General features: G+C 37.4%; 1 protein-coding gene across 1 annotated transcript in view; it reads left to right on the top strand.

Annotated features, from left to right (window-relative positions):
* Positions 1–16,905, top strand: part of SLC6A3 (solute carrier family 6 member 3) — a 105,538-nt gene extending 88,633 nt beyond the window's left edge. The window contains exons 12-15 of the mRNA XM_069076467.1: positions 2,078–2,178; positions 6,245–6,412; positions 9,613–9,684; positions 13,821–16,905. Coding sequence (XP_068932568.1) covers positions 2,078–2,178; positions 6,245–6,412; positions 9,613–9,684; positions 13,821–13,844 — 365 coding nt within the window. The 3' untranslated portion in view covers positions 13,845–16,905. The remainder of the gene's footprint in view (positions 1–2,077; positions 2,179–6,244; positions 6,413–9,612; positions 9,685–13,820) is intronic.
* Positions 16,906–17,607: the final 702 nt, after the last annotated feature.

Below are 17,607 nucleotides of genomic sequence, written 5' to 3'. Positions count from 1 at the left end.
TCTCTCTCTCTCTCTCTCTCTCTCTCTCTCTCTCTCTCTCTCTCTCTCTCTCTCTCTCTCTCTCTCTCTCTCTCTCTCTCTCTCTCTCTCTCTCTCTTTCTCTCTCTCTCTCTCCAAAGAAAGATTATATAAACATGCCTGATGTTTAATGACATTTTAAAATTCAGCAATAATTGATATTCACATTTGGGGAAAAATTAATTGTTTTAATCTTGTGCTAAGCTCAGCATTTAGCACAGTGCCCAGAAAATAGTAGATGCTTAATTAATGTTTGTTAATTGATTGATCACAAATATCTCTATTTGAAAAAGAGTGATTGGGTCTGGGCAGTATTTTTTTTTTGGCTCCAAAATATCACTTAGGCTTCCTGCTCATGAATAGTATATTCCTACATTAATTCAATATGCTTTTCTGTAGTTTATCTTGCCGTCACTCCATAAATTCAGAACAGTCCAAATGGACCCCCACCACACAACACCCTTTAAAAACTGGCATGCAGGCAATGCCTTATATTAATAAAAGTCTAAAAACATCAAGGAATCAGGCCTGTTACATTTATTCTAATTGTACCTCAGCCAGTTGGAAGTCTACAAATGATTGATTAGGTAAATACATGATGCAGACATATTGAGGCCATGTGCCTAGGGTGTTTCTCTTTAGCTTTCCACCATAAAACAACAGAAGAATAATTCTTGCCAAAAGATATAGTTCGAGATGCTAAATACACTAAAGTCGCCTCATCTTATTAATGTTTTTCTAGGGAAAAAATGCTCTTTTCTTGGCATGCAGCAATCATAATTTAAAATTAAAATATCATTTAGAATATCTAAGAGATATGTACAATTGTTAATGATGAGAATTTACTGTTTTGATTAGGGTTATGAGAACATTACAAAATGTAAGAAATAGGATCTGCAAACACTAAAAGTTCTGCATACTTCTAAACCTAGGACTCCTTGATAGCAACCTGAGTGCCAAGTTTGGGGCCTCCAAAAATACCACCTGAATAAGCCTTTTACTGTCCCTGAAATTCTTATTATTAGCTAATCCTTGGATTAAAGTTATAATGAAATGCAAATATTACTTTAGGAAGAATGCATTAAGATTCAAATACCTTAGTCTGAATTATTTGATTGTTAGTTACCTGATTAATTTAATGCCATCAGTGATCACAGTGGATGTGAATTTGGGGTCATGATAAGTGTCTACACTGGTAGGGGCCTTTCAAAGGCTCTGTGGGACTCAATCCCTGACTAAACCTAAAATTAACTTTTCTGACAGCTGCCATATGATGCACTATCTTGAATTGTAGGGGGAAGGGAAGTGTTTAGATTGAGATGACCCAGTCACTGGTGGGATTTAATTGATGGGAAGGGACATGTTACTGGTAAGATTTAATATGGGGAGAAATGAAGGAAAAGTTTAGAGCATAGGACCCTCCCCAAATTGGTGGAATCTCACAGAGCTGGCATGAGGGAGGTAGGGGTGAGCATTAGAGTTCTGGATTCTTGTGAAAGATGGGGATGGGGATGAAATGGTAGAAGAAAAATACAACAAAGGAGATAAAGGAGAGCTAAAGACAGACTGCTTGTTTCAGAATTTTGCCTCAGAGTTACACCTGTGAGATGGACTCAATATTCTGCCTCTCAGAGGAAGAATGAAAAACTGAGTGACCCCTTCAGAGAGGATCTTAGAAACTAGTGCTTAAGATCTCCAAATGAAATATTGTTGGCAGAAGAAATATACTGCATAGTCTCATCACCACAAACTGATTAATTTCTAAGATCTGTTCCAACTCAATTCATAAATAGGTGTGTTTGGCCTGGGTCATCCCTATTCCAATCCTTCCCTTCTCCCAAAAACTCAAGATGGTAGGACATATGGCAGCTCTCAGAAGAGTTTAGTTTAGATTCAGTCAAGGATAGGATCCAACATGTCTTCAGAGGGCCCCGACCAAAGTGCACAGTTCTGATAACCCCGAATTCACATCCTCTATGATCATTGATGGGTCCAGTAAAATTCCATTATGTCTCATGATGATGTCCTTGGTTATCAAATGTTTTTCTCTCTTCTTCAGGGGTTGGTCAGTTCAGTGATGACATTAAACAAATGATTGGTCGGAGACCTGGCTTGTATTGGCGACTTTGCTGGAAGTTTGTCAGTCCTTGTTTTCTTCTGGTAAAATAATGTCTTTTTAATATTTTTAAAGGATGATTGTGTGACAGTGTTTCATTCTTCACAGGTCTTCATCACCTTCCACAAACATACTTTTCTTTGGATTTTAAAGAGGAGACAGGCTTGATGTAGGGGGAAAGTATTTAGAGAACCAATAAACCTGGGTCCTAGATCTAATACTAATTTTATGATCTTGAACAAGTGAGTTAACCTCTCTTGGCCTCAGTTTCTTCCTCCATAAATTGTAATAAATTATCTCTAAAGTTCCTATAAACTCTCAGATTCTCTATTAAGTTATTCTGAATAAAAGATTAAGGTTCTCTATTAACTAAAGCAATTTGGGGTATACAATAAAGAAGGGTTACCTGGGCTGTTTTTTTTTTAAAGCAATTGGGGTTAAGTAACTTGCTCAAGGTTACATGGCCAGGTGTTTCTGGGTGGGTGCTAAGTGTTTAAGCCCAGATTCGATCCCCAGGTCATCCCGACTCTGGAGCTGGTACTCTTACTCGCTGTGCTACCTGGCTGCCCTGCAGATTTTTAAATCTTAAAAGAGATTTACCTTCCTAATATGACAAATTTGTTTAGTATCTACTGGCCATACTCTTACTACTTCTGTCCCTGTTCCTTTTTTATCAGAAGTAACTGATACTGAATTGTCATTGAGGAAGAGATGCAACAGAGTGGGAGAGTACCTACGACATGGTCATTTGTGATCAAAATAGAAGAATTTAAATCTTTAAAATAGACCATAGTAAACTTGGAAAATTATCCCTTAATGCATAAGCAACTCTTAAAAACTTAATACCTTTATCATTTTCTTTCATCATGGCAAGTTAGTTCCCATGGTTTCACTGTGTTTATAATGAAGTAAAGGTCAGTGGTTTAATCCTGGTACTGTCCAGTTTGATTTATGCAAATAACAAAAAGCTATTATCTTCTGCTGCCTTATGGAATTCTAACCCTGGTCCATCCAGTGGTCACAAAAAGGGATCACAGTAGAGGGTAGATGGCTCAGTGTAAACCTGTCAACATTATAAAAATAACTCAAAGTGTATTTCTGCTAATGAATCAGTAGTGTTGTTTTTGTAAGGTATTTATTCAGTGTTGGTCACCTAAATACTCAACACCATGCTAAGTTCTTGGGGGACTCAAAGGAGAGTTCTTACACTCTGTCAGGAAAATAAAATTAACATATGTGAAGCAATTAGGGAACAATTCAGAACAAGGGTTGTCTTTGTTTTTGTGCCCCCCTCCCCCAGAACTTAGCATATTAACATGTTCATAGGAGGCACCCAATAAGAATTTGTGAGTGAGTGAATAAATGCTATGGAAGGCTCTATGTGATGGTAGTTCAGAGCCACACTAATTTTACTTCTAAAATGATGACCATTTAAAGAAATTTCATTTAAAATCATACTATAATTAGTGGAACAATTCTAAATTTCTTCTGCACCCTGGCTTTTTGTTTTGCTATTGAAATGTTTCATATATATCTGACTCTTCGTGACCCCATTTGGGGTTTTCTTGGCAGAGACACTGGAGTGGTTTGCTATTTCCTTCTCCAGTTCATTTTACAGATGAGGAAACTGAGGCAAAAAGGTTAAGTGATTTACCCAGTTTCACGCAGCTACTAAGAGTTGGAGGCCAGATTTGATTTTAGGTTTTTTTGACTTCAGGTCCAGCACTCTGTTCACTGTACCACCTAGTTGCCTTAGTTTTAGAAAAGTTCAAAAGAAGAATGAAATGCTCCTGAAACTTCTCCTTTGAAATTCCCTTCCCTATTTATTAGCCCTCTGTTGTATTTCTCAGTCTAAATTTTTTTTTTTTTTTGCTTTTTGGAGGGTGGAAGGCAGGGCAATTGGGATTAAGTGACTTGCCCAAGGTCACATGGCTAGTAAGTGTCTGAGGTCAAATTTGAACTCAAGTCCTCCTGACTTCAGGGCTGGTAGTCTATTCACTGTGCCACCTAGCCACCCCTACAGTCTAAATTCTTAAAATGTGATGATTTTGCTTGACAGAGCTTTTCTGTCCCCTTTAAGAATTAACCTTTCAATACTTAAGAATCTGTAGTGATATTTTGGAGACTTATTTGAGATCCAGGTGATCTTCATTTGTGAGAGAGAGAATTCAGGTCATACTTTATGAGGCACATGAAAGACAATATCAGGAGGTTTTGGGAAGCCTCACAGGATGAATTTATCAGCTATTCATTTCAAAAAATTAGAAGAAATCTTAATAATCTTGTTTGTTGTAGATATGTAATTTTGAAACTACAGTCTGTAAGATGATATAATTGTTGTGTGGTAGAAGGGGATAACAAATCATTATTATTCTGTATTTATTATAATTATTTATGTGGCTGATTGTTTGAGATTTTCAAAAAATTAAACTCATTGAGAATGGTACATATGTGGGACAAGTCTCTCCCAGATGGTTTCTCTGACTTCAATCAGAGTCACAATTGCAACTCATCTGAAAGATAATTTACACCAGATCAAAGCTGTTTGACATGTAAAATTATAGCCCTGTGGAAAACAGTTCTTTTTCATAAATGTAGTGCTTGATGGGTAACTAGTCAAATGAAGCAAGAAAAGTTGTTACAATAACAACTGATGTGAAATTCAGCTGTACCATAACCTCATCTATCCAGAACATAGTCAAGAACAAGAAAATAAGCCAAAACAACTTTTGAGCAGCCGAAATCATTGCAAAATTCAGGCACTAAAATTCATGCACTTTACTTCCAAGCTAGCTTCTTGGGCTTTTATTTGCATCTATATCAGTCTGGAAGCATTTGATATAGAACAAACAGCCACACGGTATATGGCAAAGAACACTGAACTTGAAATCAGAAGACCTAGATTCAAATTCCAGCCTGTCACTGCTAAGTTGTGTGACTTTGGATGAGTCATTTAACTTTACTGAATGCCAATTTCTTCATCTGTTAAATGAGATTAATTATAGTTCATATAATAGAAAGAGTGTTGAATGTGGAGTCCACAAGGACCTGGGTTCAAATCCCATTTCTGACATTAACTGGGTAACCATAGGTCAATCACTTAGTCTATCTGAGCTTCAGTTTTGTAAAATGGGGACATTATTACCTGTATTACCAACTTCATAGATACTTCACACTATTCTGTGTCATTATAAAACACATAAGAGTTTCTGACCAATTTTCTTATTCATTATTTTTTATATTTAAAAATAACTTTCAAGGAATTTGAAAAATTAATTCATGTATATATTGCTTGAATAAGTGGTCTTGTTAAGAAATGAATAGCAAAAAAGGTATTTTGTTTTTAAATATTATTGATAGCTTTTGTTTTTACATGATCTTCATTTATTAAATATATCTCTTCTCTTTCCTATCTTAATGTATCTTTTCTCCTTCTCCTATCCAAAGAGCCATTCCTTATAACAGAAATTTAAAAGGAAAAGGGGTGGGGAGAAGGTAGTTCAGCAAAACTAAGCAACTCATAATCAGAATCTGGTAGCATATGTAACATTCCACATTCACGGTCCCCCAGCATTGCACAGAATAGAGAATGCTGTATTTTCTCTTTTCTTCTTCAGAACCATGCAGGGTTTGGTTTCTTTGCTTTTTCCAAAGGATATTTAATTAAATAATGCCACGATTATTGAAAATTTGTTTAAAGGAAAAATCTAACATTTTCTAGCAACTAAAGTGAATTTCTCCTGCTAAATAATCAGATACTGAGGCAATGTGGCATATTGGATGCAGTTCTGGGCTTTGATTCAGGCAGACCAAATTCTGATGAGTATAGATATGTGACTATGGACAAGTTACCCTCTCTGACCTCAGTTTCCTTAAATGTACAATGGGGATATAACAATATCTGAAATATCTTTTTATTTTCAGGATTATTATGTGATCTAAATAAGGTAACATATGTAAAACACTGTGTAAACTTTAAAAATTGACAGCTATTTATTATATTTTTCCAGTGTCTTTTACAAAGTAGGTACTAATAAATACTAGTTGAATTAAACCAAATTGGTTATCTCTTGACTTTTCCTCTTTCCTCTCTCCCTCCACTGTTTTCAGTTTGTGGTGGTCGTCAGCATTGTTACATTCAGACCACCCAACTATGGAACATACATCTTTCCAGACTGGGCCAATGTGGTGGGCTGGATAATTGCCACTTCTTCAATGGCAATGGTACCGATTTATGCCACCTACAAATTCTGCAGCTTACCTGGATCCTTTCGTAAGGTGTGTATTTGGTCTAGGGCATTGTACTGGGTACTTTGGTGCATCCCAGAGTGGCTATGGTGTGTCTTCATTCGTGGGTTTCTTTACCCTTTGATCAAGAGGGTAAAGAATGGAGATGATGGGAATGGTAGAAAGAGAAGGGGAATGTTTGTAGAGAGAAATATAGAATGCATACTCTGTGTGTGTGTGTGTGTGTGTGTGTGTGTAGGTGTGTATGAAATGAACTTGGCAGTGCTGGTATAGATGGACAGATGGTTTAATGCAGTGGGGGTGAGAGTGAAGGGAAAATGATCACCACCTCACTCTCCAGCAGGTCCATTGGTATGGCACAGATTGAAAAATATATGAGAAAGATTGGTCTAGAGAATTCTATATGTGAATTTTTCAACACTACCATTCTTCAACACATCTTGGATTAAAACTGGGTTCTAATCTTGATTCTGACAGTTGCATATTCTTGGGCACATTACTTAACTTTCCTGGACTTCAATTCACTTATTGCCAGTTGAGCAGAATGGATCCAATTATCTCAAAGGTCTTTTTCAGCTCTAAAATTCTGTGAATACATAATTCTTAGGGGGAAAAAAACAACATTGAAGCCCAATATCCTTTTTAAAGGAACATGAAACTCATTTTAACATGCAGGAAAATTAGATATTCCTAGAAATAATCCTGAGTTTTCACACTGTGATATTTCATAGAAATTGTTAAAATTATAATGAGCATTGAAATAATGTTGCTCAACATCAGTTCTGACAAATAATTGGGTAGTGTCTCTAGAGGAGAAAGGGAATGGGGAAAAAGAGGGGCAAGAATTGCAGTGACCCTGAGGGACAGTGGGTTTCTTATGGGGCTTAGATATATTTTATAGAGTTTGAAATTAATATTTAGTGCCCCAAAGGTTGATTTTTAATTACTTAAACCATCTACCTAGCTGATACAGAGTTGAAACAGCTGTGTTATTGTTTTGTGTGACTTTGATTTTCATTGAACAGATTTGAAGTTTTGTTGGAAAGCAAACTGAATGGGTTAAACTGTATGAGGTAACAGAACTGTCCAGAGCAAGGGTTCCAAATCACCAGTGCAAGAACCGTTTCTGGTTTGCAACAAATTTATACCAGTCCACAAAGCTTTTGGGGCAGCCAGGTGGCACAGTGAATAAAATGCTAAGTCTAGAGTCCAGAGGACATGAATTCAAGTCTGGCCTCATAGACTTCCTAGCTGTGTGACCCTGGGCAAGTCACTTAACCCTGTTTGCTTCAGTTTTCTCTTCTGTAAAATGAGCTGGAGAAGGAAATAGCAAACCACTCCAGTATCTTCGCCAAGAAAGCCCCAAATGATGTCACAAAGAATCAGACACCACTGAAAACAACAACAAAACTTTTATTGCTAAAGGCCCTTCTAAAAACCTATGTACTAAAAAAAAGGTTCTTCTTTCTCTAGGAATTCTGCTTATCCCTCTTCTGCCTTCCTTCTCTTCTTGGGTCCCCATACCTAATCATTGCACCCCTTCATAAACACATACACACACACAACTGGAGAGGCAGCACACTGAAGCTAAAATGGGGAAGGAATAAAACAACATAAAATTTAAGTATTTTACCAGACCAAAGCATAATCAGAGTTGGGAAACACTGATCTGGAGTGGCTCAAGCCCCCTCTTAGGAATTACATTTGTCTCTTCCACATACTCTTCCCACCTTTTCCTTTTCTTCCTACTATTCCTAAAGAAATAAGCATGGAAGCAATACTGCGATGAAAGAAAAAGAAATAGATCAATGGCTATTACGCAGTCACTCAGAAGGTATGGTGCCCTCACTTTATACAAGGGAGAGGGAGACATATCAAAATTGAGGACCGAAGAATTATTGATTTTAAGAGCACTTTGTGTATCCAATAGTTACCTGCCATTATTCCCCATGATTTAGATGAATGACAAGCTGTATAGCTTGGAAACCTGAGAATCAGGAAGGTCAAGTCCAAGATTACCCAGCAATAAGAAGTAAAGCTATGGGCTTAAGAATCTGCCACTCTTTAGTCTGTTTAGCAAGGGAAAGTCACTGTCAAGCCATGTCTGACTTTGCTAGAAAAGTGGGGACAGTAATTGCTTCTCCCTCAGAAGACTAAGGTTTTTGGCAAGACAGCTGTCATTCCCAAAGAACTGTATAAAGGGAAAACTGGAAAAATCTTCACAAAGTTTTTGACAAATGGAAGTATGTGCTTTGCTTTGTGATTTATCATATCTATATCCAATTTGTGGTGATGGTGATACACAAGATAATATGCAGTGCTTTCTAGGATACATTTCTCTCACTTCAAGCCCAGAAACCCTTACCCAGAAAAAAACAATCATCTAGGCCAGCTAGATTGTAGTAAATGGTAGATTAAGGAGGCCCTTATGTGGGTTCCTTTGAATTCTTCCAATAATCCATGACTTTTTCTACAAAAACCCAGTTATTGGTTAATATGATAATTGTTTTGCATGTTTTCATTCATTTCAAGCCTATCAATTTATAGTTATTTATTTAATTCTCTTGACAAGATCAGTGACAGCCTCTTAGCCAAGAGATGTCAGCATTTTTAAAACAAAGTACCCCGAGAAAGCTATTTATATCAAAGTCAGGAGTCACCAGTGATAGAATTTTAGGTTAGTAGGTAAGGTATTTGAGAGCAGAAGTCATAAATTTTAACTACATGAATGGCTATTTATTCTGTTCATACAAGTACTATAGAATATATGTTTCACTTTATCTATGAAATGATTTCTAAAATCTTGATTTAGGTTAAAAAGAAAAGTTACAGGTAGGACTAATCTTAAATATAATGAGCTGAGTTATACAAGAAACTAGATCCATCCGCTCTGGAGTTAGATGACTTGGGATCAAATCTTGGTTTTGCCACTTAGTATCTATGTGACTTTGAGTAAGTCACTTTTCCTTTCTGGGCCCATGCTTACCAACTATAGAATGAAGGCTTTTGACTAAATGTCCTGTAAAGTCCCTTTAAGCCTTAAATCTACGTACCTATAATCCATCAAACTGTTTCTATGAAGCTGACAGTCTACTAATTTGATCAATTTTAGACTGATAATCTTTCGTTTGCATTTTCAGAAAAGATATTGGTATAAAAATTGAGCCAATTTCAATCCAGTCCTGGATAGCCTCTAATACTAAGTAGTATCTTCCATGGATTTCTTTCAGAAACTAGCTTATGCAATCACTCCTGAGAAAGAATACGGCCTGGTAGAGAATGGGGAAGTGCGTCAATTCACTGTAAGTAATCACTGCTTGGGGGAGAAGGGTTTTTTAACATGCTGGGTAGTGGCAGAAGCTTCAGTACCTCTGAAGCTGAGCATGGACTGACATAAATAGCAGCCTCTCTACTGACTCTCATGAAGTACTGCTCATGTGCTCATGAAAACATCCAACACCTGGTGACCCCCTTTCTGATGACAAACCTATCTATAGTTGGGCTGAGCCTTGGACAACAGGTGCAGAGTCCATCACTAGGCATACACCTAATGCCTCTCCAGCTTGGTAGGACCTGACAGAACTTGTGTGCCTCTGAGAACCCAAGATCATCTCTAAAGTATCCACCATGAGGCATCAGGCTTCAGAGGTGGCTAGGATTATGTATTAAATTAATAAAAGTACATTTATGTAAGACCAAATACACTGATAAAAATCCTGAAAATGGATAGCTAGTTATCCATAATCTCAACTGTTTGAAGTGGAATGTAATTCTCGTACAGAGATGACATTCTTTAATACTCATCCATACAAGCCACTACATACTGAATATATCAGCAGAGTAACATCAAATCAGAGCCATAGGACATCTTGCTGGAATCACTTACACATATAATAATAGCTGCACCAATTAGAAAGAGCAATGACCTAGTTTGTTAATTATTGAGAAACTTTCCATTCCTGTGATTAGATGAACAATTCTGGGCCGTTTAAACTCAGGAAATTTACCCTGTTATTGCCTTGACTTAAACATTCCATTTCAGCCTCTTGAGAGAAGCCACAGTGAAGCCTCTCAGTTAGAGGCAGCACTGGGACACATGTCACTCTGGTAGACTTCTAATATTTAAGACAGAATTGCACACAAATCCCACCCTCCTGACTTCAGACATAGCCATTTTGGATTAAACTACTATTGGTAAAAGAGCAAGAATTTTTCTCCTTTTTTATTCCCCAGTTAAGACACGAGAGGATGAATCTATTTTCTGTAGAGACTTGGGTTCTACATAAAGAGAAAGATCAGCTATCCTCATGTTTGCTGTGGCCATTGCTTTAAACGTTTCTATAGCCAGAGCAGCTAGGCAGTACAGTGAATGGAGCTCTGGGCCTGGAATCAGGAAGGCCTGAGTTCAAATCCAGCTTAACCTATTTGACTCAGTTTCCTCAACTGTAGGAGGAAAACTGTTCCTCTCAAGGTTGTTGTAAAAATCCAAGGAAATAATATTTGTAAAGCACTTAGCACAATGCCTGGCACCCAGTAGTACTACACAAATGCTAGCCGTTATCATTAACCAACAACTGTGCATGCACTGATTTGCTGAGATCCTGACTACATGGTTGTTGTCAAATGGATAAGGTTCAAAATTAGACCAAACCCAAAACTACCATAATAATAGGGTATGACATGTCACTCGAAGCCTAAATAGCTATTTGTTCAAATGCATCAATCCCAAGAAACTGAAACAGGCAGGCAGATAGTCATTATCACTGGTTTTTGTATGCCTGAGATTTTTTTTCTCCATAAAATTAAGATGGAGATATTGATTTTAAGCCTCTCCTGTTATCTGATTAAAGATTTAGAAATCCTTTCAGGGTCTAAATCGCAAGATCCCAACCACACAGTAACTGACCAGCCCTGTGATCTGACTAATCAAAATTGGATCAAGTACTATTATTTGATCCTTACAGCAACCCTGTGAAACAGGAGGTCAGGATATTGGTATCCTCATGTACAGCTGAGGAAATTGAGGCTTGAAAAGGTGATTTGCAGTACTGGTAATGAAATGTTAGAGGTGGGATCCAAACCCAGGTCTCTATTCTGACTCTAAATTCAGAGTCCTGTACCACACTGTCTACTGTACTATACCATCAACCAGCCTGGGGTGGGGGTGAGGGGGTTCTGTGGATACAGCTCTTGGCCTGGAGTCAGGAAGTTGATGTTCCATTAAGTCCTACTCTTCATGACTCCATTTGGGGTTTTCTTGGCAAAGAGACTGGAGTGGTTTGCCATTTCCTTCTCCAGTTCATTTTAGAGATGAGGAACTAAAATAAAAAGGTCCCAGTCTCAGTTGGTAGAGGATCAAAATTTCTATCTGAGGATCCAGGGTTAAATGACTTGCCCAGGGTCACACCACTAGTATCTCAGGCCAGATTTGAACTGTCATCTTACTGACTCCAGGGCCACCTAACTTTCTGCAGTCCAGAAGACCTGAATTCAAATTTCGCCTCACTTAGTAGCTATATGAACCCAGGCAAGTCACTTAATATCTTTCTTCCTCAGTTTTCCCAGCTGTAAAGTGGGAATAGTAATAGCACCTATCACTCAGGGCTGTTGTGAGGATCACATGAGATATTTGCAAAGTACTTTGGGAACCTTAAAGGACTATGTAAATGTTAGCTATGATTATTATCAGCCATCTTCTTATGATATATGCCTTTCACTAGACTAAGGGTTCTCAAAATGTGGTCTGGGGGCCAGTGCTAGTCTGTGAGGTCCCCCAAGTGATTCAAGGAATGCTCAGAATAGATTTAGAGCTGGAAGGGGCCTTGGAGGTCATTTAGTCCAACACTCTCTTGTTGCAGATAAAGAAACTGAGACCAAGAGTAGATTATCTAAGGCAGTAGGGTGCAGCTCTAGGGGGTGCAGTAGATAGAGCCCCAACCCTAAAGTGAGGAGGACTTGAGTTCAAATTCAGCCGCAGACACTTTCTAGCTATGGGAATCTGGTTAAGTCATTTAACCCAGATTGCCTCAAAAGAAACAAATAAAAAGTTAACCTAAGGCCACACAAGAGGTCTACTGTCACCAGTTTATGATGTGAGTGTCCCTATACTTTTATTGGTTAACTAATAGCTAACATTTCCATAATACTTATATATGTATATATAATTAAAATATATATGTATTTGTGTGTATATGTATATATTTTGTGTGTATATACATATATACATGTGTGTATATATACATATATATATAAATCTCATTTGACTGCAATAAATAAAAGATTCCCTTTTTGTTACTTCACCAAAAACAATGCTAATCTTTCCATGTATTTCAGCTGTGTGACCTTGGTGTCCTGAGACAGGTCTAATCTACATCAGAATAATATTTCTGAGACATATAGATGATAAGATGTGATTAAAACTACTTTACTAATCATAAGAAATTTAAAAGACTACAGCTCCTAGTTTAAAAGTAAATAAAAATACTACTCCCCTCCAGCTCCATAATTACCATGGCAACCGGCCCCAGTAGGTCAGGAAAGCATTCCTTCAGGCAGCAGGAGCTTTGATAAACCTTCTGACACCAATTCCCCCTCAGGCTAGGCCTTCTATACTGTAGGCAGCAAGAAAGTCAAATAGACTCCTCACCCTCTTAAAGCAGCAGCCTCCCCTGAGTTGAGAACATTGAAGGAAGTCATTGAAGAGGAAAGGGAAGAGGGGGGAAGGAAGGTGTCCTGCCTGGCATTGAAAGCATGGCTATCACCCCATCTTTTCCTGTGCTCTGACCCAACAACTGGGCCACACTTCCTCAGTGAAGGCACCTAACATCCCACTTAGCAGAGGCACAAAACAAGGAAATCCTACCATACTTGGGAAAGGCCCTTCAACTCTTTGGACCACAGCATCCTTATCTCTAGAATGAAGGAGAAGGATAGAAACTGGTATGCTAGCAGCAAGCCAATCGGCAAATTGTCAATGTGAACATTTATATCTTTGAAACAGGCAAATGCCCATAAGCTTATAATGCTTGTAAAGCAGGGCTTGATTTGTTGTTTTGTTGATAAATTCTAGACTTAAGAAAGTGATGGAGAAAATATTAATCAGGCAGATTAAACTTAAAAGAGTGTCATGGGTCCTTTTTTTCTTCTGGAGAACTAGCTGTTAAATATTTACCAGCACTCCCCTGACTAGGCTCCTTCCTGTTTTAATATTCTATGATTTTATGATGAGTTTTCTTTTGCAATTGACAAGTAGGAGTAGAAATAGGGGAAGTGAATGGAAGGGGGCTAAGTGACCCATTGAGGGCTCAGCCTTGTTGCAATGGTTCATAGACTGAAAAAGATTGAGAACTATTGGCATCAACTACATCCATCCACTTCTTAGAGTCCCTGTGTAAAGCACTGTTTAATTTCAGTGGAAATCCATTTTCTCTTTTTCCAGCTCCGCCATTGGCTAATGGTGTAGAATGTTGTGAAGAAAGAAGAAATGTGAAGATTAGCTTAGGGAGAAGAACTAAAACATGAAGCGATGGAGAAAGGAAGGCTATTTTTATTATGTAACCTCTTCTTTACTGCAAAGAAGAAAAAAGAAAAAAAAAGACTTTTCTCTTCTGACTGTTTACACAGTGTCTGCACCAAGGGATAAGTTATTGTCATTGTCCTGTGCTGGTTAAATATAGCATACAATTAGTGTGGTGAGTTCTTTGGTTCAAATGCTCAATCACTACCAGGAGGAAAGAGTAAATCACTTTATGCTATTCATGCACAGTCCTTCCCCCAAATCACACTTAAGGTCACAGGAATATAACCTGCAGCATCTTGTTTATGTTTTCTTGATGAATTTGGAGAGAAAGGAATGTCCTAGTCAGTAACAATCAGGTACGTGCTATGCTGCAAATTTGAGTGTCTGTTATCAACTTTCTAGATGATCTCTGCTCACCTACAGAAACCAACTATTCCATTTTGCTTAATTGTGGAGAATGTGAAACAAAAAAAGTAATTCTTGATTTTAGAGCACTTTAAAAATCTCTAGTTCAAAGTTAAGGCTACAAAAAAATAAGAACTGTGATTGTGTGTAACATAATAGTGGTATGTTTAGGAAACCATCAAGGTCAAATATATGCTAAGTATGATCAGGGATAAAAACTTATCTTCATTTAGTTGAGAGAAAAAGATAAGTTGAATTAGCTTTATGCAGCTTTACACCTGGTAGGGTGGGGAATCCAGAACAATCCCATCCGACTTGGCTCTGAACTGAGTTGACAGAGCAGCAAGTTGTATTTACCAAGCATCCTCATGGACAAAGCAAAACAGAGTTTCTGCAGTAGAAGGGACATGCAGTTGACAAATGCAGGTACAGCTGTGTGAATCTCACAGCTGTGCATCAACATAGGGACATCTAATTATGAAGTGGTCAGCCAGTCTATGCCCAGTTTTATAATATAGCAAGAAACATGTTCTGGAATATTAACTGCTCATATAAGTCGTGTCTTAATTTCCCAACCACAACCTCTCTTCAGACATGGTGTTCCATCTTTGATTGATTCATTCCTTGCATGTCTGTCTTTGTAACAGTAATGTTACCATTCCACTAGCTTTAATTTGCTGATGGAATGAGACAAAATCTTGAAATGTCACATAAATACACTTCACCTTTTGGGTGTATTGATTAAAAAGTACTGTATTGTAAATAGTTCAGCTTGATTGGTGAAGTCTGTCAGAAAGTATGACTTTGTTGTCTTTCAGAGATAAAGGAAAAATCATTAATTCATGCTGAGTGCCAAGATCCTACCAAGGAACACAGAATAGCACAACTTATATCCAAGAGCTATCTGCCAACAAATTTATGCCTGACAGCTCAGAAATACATTTTTGTCCTCTATTGCTAGAGCAGTGATTTAGCTTGAAATTTTTTTTACATTGGTCTCAAGATGGTTAACCAACTGTAGACTCATCCACATTCGAGAGTCAGGACAGGTTGTAAGGAAAACTAAAAGTCGGAGACTGGGAGACGCCTTATAATCTAGCCTTACACAAAACAGCCAGAACCCATATAATTCCTGCTACTCTACACGAGGAGTTCTTAACCTTTTTTGTGTCATAGATCCCTCTGGCAGTTTGGTGGAGCCTACAGACCCCCTTCTTAGAATGTTTTTAAATGCATGCAATAACATACACAGGATTACAAAGGAAATCAATTATGTTGAAATAGTTCTCAAATTTTTTTAAGTTAATAGAACAAGGTTAAGAACCTCTATTGTCTAGTCACAATTCACATCACAGAACATCACATCATGTCACAGATCCACATCTGAAAACTGGATTCAAAGATCTGAAAGAAAAAAGTTAACCCAGGATAACAATGACTCTTAAAGAGCAATAAGCAATCCTAAAACACACCCAAAATATGTGATAGAGCAGAGTATTTGTATTGTGTCAAAAGACGTGGATTCTAGTTCCTGCTATATCTCTTGCTATCCTGTGAATTTTTAATAAGTTACAATCAGTCTCACCCATATGACTCGGGCAAGCACCTCTCAGAGTTGTGAGAACCAAATAACTTACTTGTATACCCATTATTCATTGATTTGTAAGCAGAGCTGGATTGTAACACAATGTTAAATATAGTAATGCTACCTTGTAACTAGTCATGTAAAGAACCCTTTGTATTAAAATACACTTTATCCTGGTGCTGCACCATCTGAGAGAGAGAGGGAAAAGGAGAGGGAGAGGGAGGGAGGGAGGGAGAGAGGGAGGAAAGTGTGGAAGGAAGGAAGAAAACCTGTATTCTAGACTCAACAGCTTTGACTTAAGGTTAAAAGTTATAATTATTAATTTTATTTCTTTTAAATATACACACTAGACAACAATATTCATTTGTTAGGAGAATGTTTTTAGAAATCATATCAAATAGGCAGAAAAACTACATAATATGTATGGTGGGTCTAAAAGTTTAGCACTTATTATGGCTGCTTCCAATCCTTATTTACTTAAATGTCCCTAACAAGAATATCTCAACATAGAAATTTTTCAAGAGTTGTTGCACATCATATATGACATTTTCCATGGAAGGAATACATATGTTATTATTCTAAGCACATGCTGAAAGTTTTTGAATCTATACTATTTGTATGAGGACTTGAACAATAGCTGTTGAAAATCGAGGTGCTGTTAATGAATGTGGAAAAATACCAATGACTTTTTTTAAGTAACTTCTAGTTATGTCTTAACTGCAGATTTCTGAACCCATAAGTCTATTTCTCAGCTGTCTAATGCATGTGGAAGATGGAGTCTGACCAATGCCTATAGAACTTTGTGTGACATCATAGTTTGTTGTCCACAACTTTGTTTTGTGCTTGTGGTAGAGGGGAGTTCAGTCTATATATTCTTCTCAATTTTAAGTTGATTGTTTCTATGTACTTAATGTAGAAAACTTGATGTCATAAATGTTGATTCATGTTTCACTACTCAATAAATATCTTGTACTAACAATAAAATCCTAAATTGGAAAAACTGCCATAGGAAAATGGGCACTGTTTCTGTTGATTAAATTTTTCATTGTTTCTCTGATGCCTAAAAATTCTCATTTAAGTTCAGTGAACCAAGGCTTTTAGTAAACCATGAGACCTTTGGTAGTATCATGTAATTAAAGATAGGCCACACCTGAATATAGGACATTCCACTAAAATGAGATCTCTTTGAAAAGAAGGAAAGAGGGAGGGCCCACAGGTGGCAGTGAGGAAAGAGCAAGGACTATGCTTCCTCTTGACCCAGTGCACTGGTGAAAGAGATTCACTTAGGAGAACTGGGTTTTCAAGAATACAAGAAGACAGAAGGAGTATGAGAATAAAAAGGTCTAAAGTGAAGGAAAATTTGTGTGAAATGATGCAAAGTGAGCAGACCCAAGAATATCATATACACAATAATCAAAATAATGTAAATGGAAAAAATAACTACATTCCAAAAAATTAAAAGTGAATGTAACAAAACTACAAAGATCAAGTAGATTTCAAATGAAGAGATATGAGAGGACAGCCCCAATGCACCCCTTTGTGGAGGTGGGAGGTCCACAGGTGTTATACATTGTGCAGGTTTGCAGACTTTTTCAATGTATTGATCAGTTGTGCTGAATTTTTTTCCTCCAAAAAAAAGGATTTGTTATATGGGATAAACCTCTGGGAGGGGGTGGGAGAGAAATACTCAGGATAACTGGTGATGTAAAAAAAAGG

Source organism: Petaurus breviceps, unplaced genomic scaffold (assembly GCF_028583685.1).
Source record: "Petaurus breviceps papuanus isolate PSGF00001 unplaced genomic scaffold, PetGlider_PUasm1.0 151, whole genome shotgun sequence".
NCBI classification, from domain to species: domain Eukaryota; kingdom Metazoa; phylum Chordata; class Mammalia; order Diprotodontia; family Petauridae; genus Petaurus; species Petaurus breviceps.
The sequence above is the reverse complement of the archived record's forward strand: the minus strand, read 5'-3'. Positions and strand labels throughout refer to the sequence as shown.